Source organism: Diaphorina citri, unplaced genomic scaffold (genome assembly GCF_000475195.1).
Source record: "Diaphorina citri unplaced genomic scaffold, Diaci psyllid genome assembly version 1.1 scaffold69, whole genome shotgun sequence".
In the NCBI taxonomy this organism is placed as follows: domain Eukaryota; kingdom Metazoa; phylum Arthropoda; class Insecta; order Hemiptera; family Psyllidae; genus Diaphorina; species Diaphorina citri.
In genome coordinates, this window is record NW_007377506.1 from 83,588 (window position 1) to 99,163 (window position 15,576).

General features: G+C 40.5%; 3 protein-coding genes and 1 long non-coding RNA gene across 4 annotated transcripts; 3 read left to right on the forward strand and 1 right to left on the reverse strand.

Annotated features, from left to right (window-relative positions):
* Nucleotides 1-535: 535 nt before the first annotated feature.
* LOC103520252 (ATP-binding cassette sub-family B member 8, mitochondrial-like) lies at nucleotides 536-12,485 on the reverse strand. Its single transcript, XM_026831369.1, has 9 exons — nucleotides 12,428-12,485; nucleotides 11,383-11,528; nucleotides 10,766-11,084; nucleotides 10,303-10,464; nucleotides 9,587-9,732; nucleotides 2,043-2,098; nucleotides 1,567-1,638; nucleotides 941-1,110; nucleotides 536-658 (listed from the first exon to the last, which is right to left on the reverse strand). Exons 2-9 carry the CDS (start codon nucleotides 11,442-11,444, stop codon nucleotides 536-538), a joined length of 1,110 nt encoding a protein of 369 aa, XP_026687170.1. The 5' UTR covers nucleotides 11,445-11,528; nucleotides 12,428-12,485.
* LOC113471963 lies at nucleotides 2,791-3,259 on the forward strand. The gene is made up of 2 exons (XR_003394460.1): nucleotides 2,791-2,938; nucleotides 3,214-3,259. It is a non-coding gene; the product is annotated as an uncharacterized LOC113471963 (long non-coding RNA).
* LOC113471955 (protein peanut-like) lies at nucleotides 3,347-5,199 on the forward strand. Its single transcript, XM_026831461.1, has 3 exons — nucleotides 3,347-3,403; nucleotides 4,512-4,641; nucleotides 5,165-5,199. The coding sequence occupies exons 1-3, from the start codon at nucleotides 3,356-3,358 to the stop codon at nucleotides 5,191-5,193; spliced, it is 207 nt and encodes a 68-aa protein (XP_026687262.1). The 5' UTR covers nucleotides 3,347-3,355; the 3' UTR covers nucleotides 5,194-5,199.
* Nucleotides 12,486-12,846: 361 nt separating the features above from the next.
* On the forward strand, nucleotides 12,847-15,517 carry LOC103520080 (phosphatidylinositol glycan anchor biosynthesis class U protein). Its single transcript, XM_008485175.3, has 2 exons — nucleotides 12,847-13,062; nucleotides 13,601-15,517. The coding sequence occupies exon 2, from the start codon at nucleotides 13,780-13,782 to the stop codon at nucleotides 15,070-15,072; it is 1,293 nt and encodes a 430-aa protein (XP_008483397.1). The 5' UTR covers nucleotides 12,847-13,062; nucleotides 13,601-13,779; the 3' UTR covers nucleotides 15,073-15,517.
* Nucleotides 15,518-15,576: the final 59 nt, after the last annotated feature.

A 15,576-nucleotide genomic window follows, 5' to 3' on the forward strand; every position in this document is an offset into this window, starting at 1 on the left:
GGGTTCAAATCCCGGCCAGGGCGGAAATTTTCTAACCAAACTTTTCCTTCCTTGGACAGGCATGGATGTAAAAGAATGTGCCTTCAAGTAATGCAAAAGAGGTGGTGCCGAGATACAATATTTTAAAACCAGTGATGTACCGGGGTATAGGGGAGGGGGATGCTCCAAATTTTCGGAGTCTACCCCATATTTATGTAGGAAAGGAACGAAAATAAAGCCCGAGGGGGAGGGGGTTCGGGCCCCCAGGACAGGGGGTTCGGGCCCCCTCCCTGAATACGTCTCTGCTACTGAACTATTTCTTACCTTTCCTACCTACAGCAAATCAAGTTCAGTCATCTTGAAAAAGCCTACAAAAAAATAAAGCCCGAGGGGGAGGGGGTTCGGGCCCCCAGGACAGGGGGTTCGGGCCCTCTCCCTGAATACGTCTCTGCTACTGAACTATTTCTTACCTTTCCTACCTACAGCAAATCAAGTTCAGTCATCTTGAAAAAGCCTACAAAGAGAGGCGAAACTCGAGTCGGTTTCGGAAAATTCCCTAAGAATCCCATTTCTTACCGTTCAGAAACAGGTTGGTTCCAGCCTGGAACATGCCCACCCCCACCCCCAGTCGTTCCTGTAGCGTGCAGGACAGTGACACCTGGTCGGTAAACAGTCGCACCTGTAAATGTAAATGTTCCTTTATTTTTTGGTCACAAAATGCAATTGTACATAAGCCAAAGTCATTATGAAAGAGGGCATAGTATAAAAAAATGAATAAAAATTTAAATTTTAAAACTAATACTAAAGTTTTCCCTCCCCCCCCCCCCACAAGCAAATTTGAAATTTGGTATGTATGTGAAATTTGGTATGTAAGACCGGTGCAACGGTTGGCGGCATTTTACCGCTTTTTGGCGGTTTTCGGTGTAATTTAACAATATCTCGGGAACGGTATAACAGCTACCTCATAAGGTTCCATAGCGAACGCCCGCACGGTGCGAATATTGGAGATTGCCTCCTCGCCTATGGTGACAGCTTTGGCGGCTTGGTTCTGCGCCTCACGTGATAGAGAGCGGAGTAGAGATCCTATGAATGTGCCCGAGATAATGACTATCGGGACGATGCCTAGCATTCCTGGGAAGAGAAAAGGTGCCGCAGATATTAGGTATCGTGTTAAAGGGAAAGGGAAACCAAGTTCTATTCGAACTTACCTAGATATATTTTTTCCCCCCAAAATTTAAGTCCGAAAATACTTGATTTTTTTTTTTATGTTAAACTCGTCTCCGCGGTCTAGTTAGCTTAGGTAGCATGCCTGTCTTGTAATCTTTAGGTCGCGGGTGCAATTCCCGACCGGGCCGATATTTATTCTTAGATAAGATCGGTTCTCGGAACGGGTGGCTTTCTCCTTCTTTCTTCGATTGTCAAGTAAACGAAAGTCTCGTTCTTTTTCTTGAAAAAACAGTGTGCCTTAACAATCTTTGGAAAATTGTAGTTGTTGTTGTTGTCAAATGTCAAGGAACTTGACCACTATGCTATTCTCCCTAGTCTTTGGAAAACTACATTTGGGTAGTAGATTTTCGTCAGGCTTACCCAATGTTAGACTAGGAGAAATGATGAGAAGGGAGGATACGGCTCCAATAACTTGAGCTCCATTTCTTAAACCTTGAGACACGACGCTTTAGGTCGCGGGTGCAAATCCCGACCGGGCCGATATTTATTCTCAGATAAGATCGGTTCTCGGAACGGCTGGCTTTCTCCTACCCTGTTCTCCTTCTTTCTTCGATTGTCACGTAAACGAAAGTCTTGTTCTTTTTCTTGAAAAAACAGTGTGCCTTAACAATCTTTGGAAAATTGTGGTTGTTGTTGTTGTTGTTGTTGTTGTTGTTGTTGTTGTTGTAGTTGTTGTTGTTGTCAAGGAACTTGACCACTATGCTATTCTCCCTAGTCTTTGGAAAACTACATTTGGGTAAGTAGTAGATTTTCGTCAGGCCTACCCAATGTTAGACTAGGAGAAATGATGAGAAGGGAGGATACGGCTCCAATAACTTGAGCTCCATTTCTTAAACCTTGAGACACGACCAGTTTGAATGAGCTTTTGAACTCTTGAACATCTGTAGTTAGTCTGAAATAACCGAACAGTTTAGCAAACAATTAATAAAAGCAATGAATTAATAAAAACACACATGGTGGTTTTCACCAACTTAATTTTAGCTCCTAAAAGCCTCTTAGCTTAACAGCCCTGTTTTAGGCCTATACAAATCAAATGGAACATAACAGGCTGTTAGCTTAAGTAACAGGCCTTCTAGTGCCTGAAAAAATATTGATGAAATCCACCCACAATTTTACAATCCTTGAAATAAACTGACTCTCAAATAATAAATTTAGAAAGGACACGAAACAATCTGATGTACCTCACAAGATAGGCAGGGCAAGGAGATAGTTTCTAGGTCAACATAAGAACACCAGAAAATGAACTGGTGAAAAATTAGCAAATTAGCCGTAGAAATACGTGTTTGGTAGTTTTGGCCAGATGATTTGTTAAATAAATGTTCAGTCTGAAATCAGCTCTTACCTGTCCACAAGCTCCCCAGTTCTGGTGCTGTCAAAGAAAGCTATGTCTTGTTTGAGAATGGACTCGAAGAGCTGACATCTTAGCTTGGCAGCAATACGTTCGCTTAGTAATTAATAGGTCGCGCTAGGTCGCGGGTTCAATTCCCGCTCGGGGCGGATTTTATCCTGAAGGGATAAGGTTCGTTCTCGGAACGGCTGGCTTTCTCCTATCCTGTCTTCCTTCTCTCTTCTATTTCGATAACCTTATCTATTTTCAGGTTGAAACTTCACGATGTCTCCTAGTAGAAAACAACGTTAAGCTCAGTCTGACTGTGGTAGATACCCCTGGATTTGGTGATGCAGTTGACAACAGTGACTGCTGGCAACCAGTCATCAACTATATCGAGAACAGGTGAGCTAAAAGATCCAGGTTCGATTCCCATCGTGTTCGGTGGTGTAGTGGTTAAGCCTGGTAAACAGGAGGGCGTGGGTTCAATCCCAGCCGAGGTATGGAATTTTATACTCAATATAATTTGAGAATTTGACCACAATAATAGTAGTACTACTGCTGAAGTAAAGGGACTTTTCAGTCCTAAGCGAGCAGTAGGTATAAATACACTAATATTATTCCCTCTATCAAACATCTTTAAATAAATAAATATAAAAAAAATCCCTCTCTATCCGCAGATATGACGAATATCTGAACGCGGAATCGCGCGTCCTACGCACGCACGGCCCGTTATTAACAGTTTTATTATAGCACGCACATGTAACTTTTTATTTATATTACGGTGTAATAATTATAGTCTTTTATGAACAAGTGTTTGAAATGAAGGTCAAAGAGAAGAAGCAGAAACTGAAAGACTCGGAAATTGATGTAAGTACTATGACACTATGAGTGACATACTAATGGAGAAAATAGTAGAGAGAACTGTCCTGAAATCGAAGAACTGTCCTGAAACCGAGGGCTTATCGTCCTGAAATCGAAGAGAGGAGGAGGAAAAAATAATAGAAAGCCTAGTTAGCTTGGAGGGTAGCGCGTCTGCCTTGTAAGCGCTAGGTTGGGGGTTCGATTCTCGGGTGGTCTTTCTCTGACACGGATAATGTTTGTTCTCGGAACGGCTGGCTTTCTCCTATCCTGTCTTCCTTCTCTCTTCGATTTTCGGGAAGATAAGACCTTAGCAGTTACAGTTCCCTCTATCAAACCTCTTTTTTTTTAAACTTGCCGAACTTATTAAAAAAAGTAGGTACCTATTATTGCTTTTAAATGACATTTTTGATTTGCAAACAATCACACTTAACTTCCAATGTTGTGGTTGAAGACAGGACTGGACTATACTGGACAGGACTGGACTGTAGACCCAAAACGTCCAGTACAAAACAAGATACGTGCCAACTTCAAGTCCAGGAAACCACAACATTGGAAGTTATTGGTCTTGTCAAAAGCGGCGCCGCCCCCGTCTGAACATGGGAAAAGGCGAAGAAGAGGAATTTGTGATTTATTTTCGATGTAAATGTAAATGCAATTTCTTTGTGTTATTATGTCACAACCTTGGTGCACACTGCAGCATTGTAGGTTTTTTCCCAATATCTATCTCAATAATCCTAAGAACCAATGTTTACCTACCATGCTGGCACCGGTCGCTATGCGCATTTACATGTCAAAGCTACTCATTTTCCTCACGAGGCTGAGTGGGCCCCGCAACAGCCAGTCACGGGATCAATCATTTGCATGATACAAATTTCTTGACCCCGCCGGGAATCGAACCCGGGTCTCCCGCGTGCAAGGCGAGTGCAGTGACCACTACGCCATGGGAGCTGACTTTGTAACGTGGGGGGTTTTGTCCGAATTATTTTGACCCAACTGAATTATTTAAAAATGTTCAATACAGAACGTATCTAACCCGTGCACGGTCACTATGAGTGACCACTTCGCCATGGGAGCTGATGATTTATTTTCGATCTTTGTACCTATAATTTCACAGCTACAAAGACGTCACGAGCAGATGAAAAAGTCGCTCGAAGCCCAAATCAAGGAGCTGGAAGAGAAGAGGCGTGGCCTGGAGCTCGAGATCAGCCAATGGGAACAGAGCAATGGCGTCTCCATGGATGAACCCGAATTCTTTTGACCCAACTGAATTATTTAAAGATGTTTAATACAGAACGTATCTAACCCGTGTACGGTTACTATTGAAACTCGACAGTTACACGCTGTGTATCTTGTAACGTGAGGGGTTTTGTGTTTTGTCGAACCATCCGAATCATTTTGACCCAAGTTGCAGAGTCGTGTTTTATTTTGAACACCTTTAAAAAATTCAGGACCAAAGCTGACCAGTGCAGTGTTTTCTTCGGTCAGGTCAGGAGCTTGTTGAAGAGTTTGGTCATGAGAAATTAGCGACATTAATAGAATAGAATAGAATATACCTTGTTTATCCTGCCAGAATGAGACTGAAAAGTCCCTTTACTCCCGCAGTCTAAACAAGGTCGAGAGTAAGTACCGTCTGGCTAGTTCGAGGAGGGCGTGGGTTCGATCCCCGGCGAAGTATGGAATTTTATCCTCATTTATTTGATAATTTGACCACATAATAATGAAGCTATAATATTTTATTACATAATAATGGCGTCTCCATGGATGAACTGCGCAGGCGCAGTCTGGAAAGAGAGTAAGTACCCGTGCCGGGTAGTCGGGAAGACGTGGGTTCGATCCCTGCCGAGGCATGAAATTTTCTCCTCATTTATTTGAGAATCTGACCACATAATAGAATAGAATATACCCTGTATAGGTACTGCCAGAATGAGACTGAAAAGTCCCTTTACTCCCGCAGTCTAAACAAAGTTTCATGTATTTCGTACAGAATAAATTCACAAATTACAAATAAAAACCTTGATTGAAAAAAAAGGGGGTAGTCGGGAGGGCGTGGGTTCGATCCCAGCCGAGGCATAAAAAAAGAGGTTTGACAGAGGGAACTGTAACTGCTAGGGTCTTATCGTCCCGAAATCGAAGAGAGAAGGAAGACAAGATAGGAGAAAGCCAGCCGTTCCGAGAACGAACATTATCCCATCAGGATAAAATCCGCCCCGAGCGGGAATCGAACCCAGTGGCCTAGCGCTTACAAGGCAGACGCACTACCAACTAAGCTAGCTAGGCTGGCTGAACCTTAACTTAATTTATGCCGGCGGCCTAGCGCTTACAAGGCAGACGCGCTACCAACTAAGCTAACCAGGCTGGCAAAAAATAAAAAGAAAGAAAACAATTTGCTTTTCAATTTGCATTTATTTGTTCAAATTTATGTATTGCCAACCTAGTTAGCTTAGTTGGTAGTGCGTCTGCCTTGTAAGCGCTAGGCCGCGGGTTTGATTCCCGCCCGAGGCGGATTTTATCCTGATGGGTGCAATTAACATTGAACGAAGGCGTACCTAAAAAAAGGAGAAGGGGTGACAGGACTAAAGAGTCCGATTATCATAGCAGAAGGCTACTACGATTATGGTGGTCAAATTCTCATATTATATTGAGGACGCATTCCATACCTCGGCTGAGATTGAAACCACGTCCTCCTGTTGACAGACGGGCGTCTTGACCACTACACCACGGAGGGAGGGAGGGAGGGAGGGACGGGGAGGGAGAAAGAGAGACAGAGAGAGAAAGATAAAGGAGGGAGACAGAGGGAGTTACATACCTGGGAAGGTCGGGTGGGGTAGGCAAATGTGACGTCATTGAATTGCACTTCAGGCACCAAATTTTCAGTAGGTAAGATTTGTCCTCCTTCTGAACTAATGTGTGGTTTCAGATTTATTAGCTGAAAATATGAGCAAATAATGGTAAGTTATAAGGTAGTAATTAATAGGTATCTCTAATCAGCTTGATGGGTAGAGCGTCCGCCTTGTAAGCGCTAGGTCGCGGGTTCGATTCCCGCTCGGGGCGGATTTTATCCTGAAGGGATAATGTTCATTCTCGGAACGGCTGGCTTTCTCCTATCTTGTCTTTCTTCTCTCTTCGATTTCGGGACGATAGGACCCTAGCAGTTACAGTTCCCTCTGTCAAACTTTAAAAAAAAAGTAAAAAAGACGAGTGTCTTACTTGAAATATCCGAGCTCCCGAACTCAGGCCTTTGATGTAGCTTCCAAACAGTAATGACATTTGAGCCATGGACCTTTGTATCATCTGAGTAGATACTAGAAATGACATCAGATCTCCCGCAGTCAGAGTATGTCAAACTTAAAAAAAAAGTAAAAAAGACGAGTGTCTTACTTGAAATATCCGCGCTCCCGAACTCAGGCCTTTGATGTAGCTACCAAACAGTAATGACATTTGAGCCATGGACCTTTGTATCATCTGAGTAGATACTAGAAATGACATCAGATCTCCCGCAGTCAGAGTATTGGAAGCCATGAGATGACCTCCGAAATATAGCGTACCCAGAACCATGCCTGTAATATAACACAGGTAACAACAATATCCGTTTAAATCGTCAAGAGGCTACAATAAATTTCAAGACAACAGGGTCTCAAGATGGCTGACTCCAAGAGAAGTGTCCATTACGGCTGTATCTTTTCAAAATTCCAAACCCACCTATCCGTAGGAACATTGTTTGCTCCCGGATAGATGGGTAGTGTGCGCCGTTCTTACAATTGTATGGACGTGATAATAAAGGCAACAATAATTACTCTGATCCATCCAGCTAGCTTTCGTATTGATAACAGGGGAAGTATCCTCTCCGTTAAAAAAAAAAATAATAATAATAAATAAAAAAAAAAAGATTGTTTCACCGCCGTTTTTGTTTCGTAGCAATGAAACAACTGCTACATTAGACGCATGACGCATGTGGTCTGTGTCGTAGCATGCCCATCCCGTAGTATGCCTCTCATCAGATGGGCGAGAAGAGACACAATACTTCCCATTTAGGTGCTGGCTCAACACGAGAACACCAGAAAGTAACCCGTTGAAATATTTGCAATCGAAAAACGAGTACAAACTTTTGTCGATGGTGGGATTCGAACCCGGGACCTTCTGCATGGCAAGCAAGCGCGCTACCACTGGACCAACCGTGCCCCCTAGAAAGGAGGAATCTGAGTAGTGAATAGATATGATATATTTGAGGCATTCTATTATAGCAATGAGTTCTGCAGATAATATTGAGGTTAATGGGTTTAATTTGAAAGATTTTTCGACAATACCGATTTTAAAGGCGCACCCAGTGTTATTAGAGGATTTGGAGCCATCTACAAAGCAGGGGGTGAAATTAGTTAAGTTATGAGCATAGCTATTGAATGCTGATTTTATTTCCGTGGTAGAGGTATTTTCTTTTTTGCCAATAATTAGCTTATCGAAGCAGAATGTTATAAGCCAAGGTTCAATGGAGTGGAGGTTGAAAGTTTTGGTGATTGTATGGTTTATATTAATGTTTCTGAATATATTTAGGTCATTGGCCCTTACAAAAATAGGTTTGGGTTTTTTACCAAAAAGGGTAGGATCTATTTGCAGGGCTTGTGAGATGTGGGGATACATGAGGTGGTCAGGGAGGGACATAATTTTAGAGGTATAATTATTGATAAGAATGGCAGATCTGTATTCAAGGTTAGGAATGCCACTTTCAGCATGGATACTGTTAAGTGGGGATGATCTGAAGGCTCCTGTGATCATTCTTATGACATGATTGTGGATGGGGTTAAGTTTATTTTTAATATTAGGTTTGGCACTATTATAAACAATGGCGCCGTAGTCGGATATTGGTCTACAGTAAATATGATACAGGCGTAATAAAGAGGACCTAGATAGTCCCCAGTTAGGGTTGTTCAACATTTTTAAAATATTGATTGATTGATTCATTTTGGCTTTTAGGTATTCTATGTGATGTGTCCAGTTCATTTTAGGGTCCAAGATCATTCCAAGCCATTTATGGGATTCTTTATATTGGAGAGGAGTGTTTCCTAGGAAAAGGGGAGGGTGATAGGATTGGGAGAGTCTGTGAAACAACATGCACACTGTTTTTTCAGGAGAAAAAGTGAAGCCTGAGGAGAGAGACCACTTGTTCAAATTGTTTAGACTGTGTTGTATGCAGTTATGTAGAGTGGAGAGATTTGACTGACTGTAGAATATAATAAGGTCATCCATGTAAAGATTACATTTAATGTTGACTGGTAATGAGTTAGGAATATCAGAGAGAGCAATGTTGAATAGGGCACAGCTCAAAGCTGAACCCTGTCGGATACCGTTATTGACAGTGAATGGGGAAGAGAGGCATTTAGAGTTAACATTGACTTGGAGGGTGTTGTTGTTCAGGAAGAATTCAATGTATCTGAGCAAGTGACTACCAATGTTCCAATCATTGAGTTTCTGCAAGATGCGTCTCCGCCAAGTGCTGTCGTAAGCAGATTTTATATCAAGGATTACAGCTAATGTATATCTTTTTAGCCTGAAGGCGTGGGTCACTTCATTTTCAAGGTGTAATATATTATCAATGGTGCTTTTATTCCACCTGCAGCCACTTTGGAAAGGACTTAGAAGCTTATATTTTTCTAGGATGAAGGTCAATCTGAAGTTAACCATTTTCTCGAATATTTTGCAAATGCAATTAATGAGGCAGATAGGACGATAACTGCTCGTAGAATAAGGATCTTTGTCTTTCTTTTGAATGGGAATGACAATTGTTTTGGACCATTCATTGGGATATATGTGATTGGTCCAAATTAGATTGTAAATTTTTAACAGGAATTCTAAAGCAGGTCTGTAGTTAGTCTGAAAAAACCGAACAGAGTAAGTAGTCAAAAATTAATGAGGGTAATAAAACATGTATAGTTGATGGCACTGTCAAACTGTTTGACTTGCTACCACTCTCCTTAATATTTGCACGATAAGTTGACAGATAATGCACAGAGAACTTTACAACTTTGTGTTGCACAGACAACACAGACAACTGTTCTTATTCAGATAACAAAACAATCTGATGTACCTACACCACCAGATGCCAAGAACACCAGAAAATGACTAGCTGAAAAATTAGCCATCGAAATACGAGTACAAAAGTTTTCTTTGCTCTGGGAATTGTCTCAGCTCTCTTACCTGTCCACAAGCTCTCCAGTTCTGGTGCTGTCAAAGAAAGCTATGTCTTGTTTGAGAATGGACTCGAAGAGCTGACATCTTAGCTTGGCAGCAATACGTTCGCCAAGTCCTGAGAGAAGAGAAATGTACACACACGTGAACACTGACTGAAACAAGGAGGAAAAAAGTTTATGTCATAAAGTAATCAATTCTTCATGGTAGGTAATCAAAATAAAAAGATATCTCATGTATATTCTGCTTGAATAGGACTAAAAGGTCATCTCTAGTCTTGGAATAAAATAAAATAAAATAAAATAAAAATAAATGCAAGTGAGGGGTCCCAGAAACCCCAGAAAATTTTCATAATTACCTACATGAGATAAAAAAAAAGTGGCTTGCATTGTTTCATGTCCATGGTTTATGGTTTAAATAACATAGGTCCTTAGGGAGAATAGCCTAGTGGTCAAGTTCCTTGACATTGGACAACAGCATAACATAGGTCCATGGATACCCATTCAAATTTTACCTGAGCTACATACAATCCCACTAACTTGAGAGCTGGTTCTTTCATTTCAGACATAAAGGACAGCTGGGCAGGCTTGCATTGTTTCATGTCCATGGTTTATGGTTAAAATAACATAGGTCCTTAGGGAGAATAGCCTAGTCGTCAAGTTCCTTGACATTGGACAACAGCATAACATAGGTCCATGGACATTGGACACCCATTCAAATTTTACCTGAGCTACATACAATCCCACTAACTTGAGAGCTGGTTCTTTCATTTCAGACATAAAGGACAGCTGGGCAGTACTATCCTGTGTAAACTTGGCAAGAATGTTGATGATATTGCCCAGGTATAAGGGAAGCTGAATGTTGATGAAAGCCACAAGTAGAGCTGCCTGAAAAAAAAAAGTCAGATGAGGGTGAATTTCAAATATTTTCAATGAAAGACCAATTTTTACTTTCTATTTTGACTTATTTCATTCGTAGACCATTTTATTTATTTCTTCTTGGTCATTTTATTTATTTTTTTAGGTTACATAGTGTGCCTGTAAACTAGGGAAGCTTTAGGTGGAGGGCTTCCAAACAGGTGTAGGACAGGGATTTCCAACTTGTGGTCCATAAAGTAGTAGGAGAGGACAGTAAGAATTTCACCATACCATTGGAAGGGTTCAGGTTCTGTAGTGAAAAGCTACTCACTGACACTGCACCGATTAAACTCCATATCTCTGGTAGGAGCAACTGGAGAAATTGTTTCCACTCAAACTGAGGTTCTTTATGGACCAAGGCATTTTGATCGGGGTAACCCACTGCTCTTGATTTGGCACTTTGACACAAAACTGTATGATTATCACTGATTAACTTTACCAAGCAAATGCCTGAAGTTGAGATGAAGAGTTTCAGTGTTAAATTTGAATCTTTGAGTGTTTTCTCTGTAGGTTTTGTAAATTTAAAATTCCTAAAGATGTGTTTTCTTATATTATTATGATGAAAGTAGTTAAATCTGCCACAATGTATCCTGAAACATAGGTGAATGCAAATATTTTAGATGTGGATTTAAAGTCCCAAGCCAAAGATAATGTAAAAGCTGACAGGAAATGAACCTGCAGCCTAGCACTTACAAGGCAGATGCACTTCCCTCCAACCTAACTAGGCTGGCCAGATATAGGCTTTGTTTAATGAGCTAGTGGTGTTTTTTAATTAGACCAATCACTGTAGGAGGGTGTTTGGCTGATTCAGAGTTCCAGTACCTAACAATCTGCATAAGTACATTGTATTTTAATTGAAAACGTTGGGCTAACATAATCTATACTCACTTGAAAAGGTTGAAGTTACAGCTAGCTCCATGGGTGGATAATCTGAGGAATGATATTAGCATTTTCCCTAGCGCCTAACAGCCACAGCAATAGGAAATGTGAAGAAAGGCCGTCGAAACGGGCGGAAAATGCGAGAAGCCCTGGAATTATTAACAGAGGAACATTAATTATCTTCAATGTGAATGGTGAGGGTAGGGGAATTAGGGGGGGTGGAATGATTAGGAGAGTTTTTGTTATTTTTCTTCTTTTTGTTTTTCTGTCTCCCAGATCTGCGAGGGGTAGGAACCGGAGCTATGACCGGTGGGGGGGTCTCAGGAGAGGGAGCCAGGACTTCAGGGTGAGAAGAGGATGAAGGAAGGCAGACTGAAGGAATGGGAGAAGGATGGATGGAAGGAGGAGAGGATAAATTATTATTAGGCATTTTATCAATAGTTGCAAGAGGAGGGGGGAAGGAAGGTTGAGGAGGGCTTGTGGAGAGTGCATCTGGGAAAGTGGAGATAGCTTTAGATTTGATTAAATTACTTACAGAAGGAATCGCAAGGAGAGGGATGTTTGGGGAAGAATGAGAGTGATCAATAGAGTCAGAAGATGTGTTGGAGGGAGAAGTACCTGATGGGTTGAGGGGAGGGTAGCATGTTTTGAATTTGGTATCATCTATAATGATGCCGAGTTCTTTGTTCATATATGAGTTAGGTTTCAAGAGATTTGCGAAAGATCGAGGAGGATTTGGGTTGGTAGATTTGGGGTGCAAGTTTGGGAGATAATTGGGATGTGAGGCATGGGGGTGATTTGGATTTAGGTGTTGTTGATTTGGGGTAGCAATCAGCGGAGAGTGCTGATGCGAGGGGGTAATGGTTAGCTGGCAATTGCTTTTTTGAAATTTGAAAATTCCCGGCAAACTGTTCTGATAAAAAAAATCAACTTTTTGAGGCACCCGGTAGTCATGGCAAAAAAATAAAAAAAAAGATCCACTCATCGAAGGTTAGTCAAGCTAGCCCGGCCCAAGCCCAAGAGAAATTTTGATGTTCTGACGAGCTCAAAATTTAAACACCTCTTTTTTTCCTTTGGAATCTGGAAAAATATTTTTTGAAATTTGAAAATTCCCGGCAAACTGTTCTGATAAAAAAATCAACTTTTTGAGGCACCCGGTAGTCATGGCAAAAAAATAAAAAAAAGATCCACTCATCGAAGGTTAGTCAAGCTAGCCCGGCCCAAGCCCAAGAGAAATTTTGATGTTCTGACGAGCTCAAAATTTTCCCTTCTACCGTTTACGATAAAAAAAAGTAAAAAGGATTTTATTTTCTGTTTCACTTTCATTTCGGTCCAAGGTCCTAGTCGAATTTTAAAATTTTGAATACGAAATCCGGCACTGAAAAGTTTCCAGCGTTATCCGCCCTAGCGCTAGTATAGAAGTTGGTGAGCGAATCCCGTGAATCGAAACTTTTTGAGCACCCGTTTTCGGAAAATTTTGTAAACAAAAAAATTCAAGTTCCAAGACTTCCAAGAAAAAGAGAAAACTAAAAAAAGTTCCTGTTATCCTGTTCCGAAGTTTTGAGCTTTTGATGTGGAAATTTGTATTTTTGGTAGCTGTGTCTATCTTTGCTGGAGGATTGGATAATCTGGAGGTGACTGCAGAAGTATAACACCATCAATCCAGTGAGGAGATTTCAGGAAACCAAGGTGAGAAATAACCACTTGCATGTATTGTACCTATGTACCTTCACATTTTCAGTAAGCCTGAACTTTAACGGGTAGTGGTACTAATAGCCAGGTCTACAATCTCAAATCTCAAGTTAGAGTGTTTGTTAACCTCTGATCTTACTGACCATGCCCATGATCAAACTGTCTCTAAGCATGCTTACAGCTTACCAGCCAGGTCTACAATATCAAATCTCAAGTTAGAGTGTTTGTTAACCTCTGATCTTACTGACCATGCCCATGCTCAAACTGTCTCTAAGCATGCTTACAGCTTACAGGTAACGCACACCTCAACTTGAGATCATAGACCTAGGTGTATGATTAAGATCAAGTAGATCTTTGGGTGGGTTCTACATAAGTGAAGTTCTTTATGAAGAAGAATATACATGTTACAGTCATCACTGAAAATTTGTCTCCAGTCTCTGCCACACATCACATGGTAATTGGAGATGTTTGTGGGTGTCAATTATTTGTATTCTACATACCTATTTAGAGATTTTTGTCTTCTCCCTATTTTCAGATTCACCCAGATTAGATTATAATGCCTTACATAAATGTTTGATAGTCAAACCAAGAGATGGCTGTGTTTCAACTGCTGGGACCTGTACCAAAATGAAGCATTGTGAAACTCATGTGTAACAGAGATTAACAATTCATCCCAAGTGAATCCTACAAGGAGAATAAATAGAGCTTTTCAAAATGGACAAAGGCTTAGTAGTACAATTTGTAATATCAACCCTGTTGAGATACTGGCTTTGTCATTCAGAATTCAAATCCTTGTTGCAAGATAGAGTAGAAATCTCAAATCCCATCAATGCATGGAAAAACCTAGTGGAAGGTGTCACACTGATGAAGGATCAAGTCAATCCCTACGACGGTGATATCTTTCATGAGAGTCCTCTTATATTACACATGTTCAAGTTCATTATAGGAAATGATAATCCATATGTTCAGCAGAGTATCCCTTTTATTTTCATTCTCTGTGATCTTTTGTCAGCCATTCTATTGTACTATATGGCACAGAGTTATATGATACAGATGGTGCAGATTGAAAAGCAGAACAAGCACAAGTATGCCAAGAACATTACTCGTATACTTATCAATATTGAAGACTTAGTAAATGTGCCCAAGTATGTAGCACTTGCCTATCTGTACAATCCATTCAGTATTCTCAATTGTATTTGTCTAACGTCCACAGTGTTTGCTAACTTTTTTCTCTGTTTGTTTTTCTTTGCATTTGTCACCCAGAAACCAATCTTGTCTAGCATAGCACTTACATTGACTGTACAACAGAATATCTACCCCATCACATTGCTAGTCCCTGCATGTGTACATTTCCATCAATATAAAAAGTCCTGGAGATTATTCCTGGCCGGTTTCCTGTTGTGTTATTCAGGTTTCCTTTACTTCTGTCTTGGTCTAATGAATCAGGACACTAGTTTCCTTGCTGCCACCTATGGGTTCCAATTGACTGTGCCAAACCTACAGCCAAATATTGGTCTGTTCTGGTATTTCTTTACTGAAATGTTTGAACACTTTCGAGTCCTGTTTATTGTTGCATTCCAAATCAATTCGATTTTCTTATATGTGCTTCCATTGACTCTAAGGTTATACAAGGAACCAGTGCTAGTTGCTATTTGTTTGACAGGGCTGGCTGCTGTCTTCAAATCATACCCTTGTGTTGGAGATATTGCCCTGTACCTGGCTCTCATGCCACTGTGTAAATATCTGTTTCCATTCATGCAGCAAGGTTTCATTGTAGCATGTTTCTTCATAGGGTGTTCCATGTTTGCACCTACAGTGTGGCATCTCTGGATCTATACAAGGTCCGCCAATGCTAACTTCTACTTTGGAGTCACCCTGGCGTTTGCTACTTCTCAAATATTTCTACTGACTGACTTGTTGTTTGCTTACCTCAAGAGGGATTACACATTGGAGAATGGGATTCAGAAGACAATCAAGGGGAAACCAGCTCGGTTGGTTCTGGATTAGATAATTATTATTATTTTTTTTTTACAAAAGACTGGCCAAAGTATTCCAATTTTCTGGGGGAAATGGTATGAAAAAATATGTAGTAAAAAAATGCTGTTTCCCCTTCCTTTCAATTCCTCCCCTTCAAGGAGTATAATATCAACCATTGTTATTAGTCCAAAATTCCCTTCACTGAACAATTTCCTATCTTATAGGTACTATGTTTTTGATCTCAATCTTATTAAAATAAAAACACGTATCTAATTATTTTTGTTTCTCAACAAAGTACACGATTATAATAATCAAATAAAATACCTATCTATTGACATAAAATAATTGATTATTGTTCATGTATTTACAGTGGTGTTGTGTATTTCTGTTAGGAAATTGCAAATGTATCTTGAAATATTTGAAGTGCATTAAAAAAAAAAAAGCCTTCTAACGTCATAATGCAGAAACGGGCAAAAATTTCGGGACAAATTCACTACTCTTTTCCTATATAAACAATCTTTCCATTGAAAATAA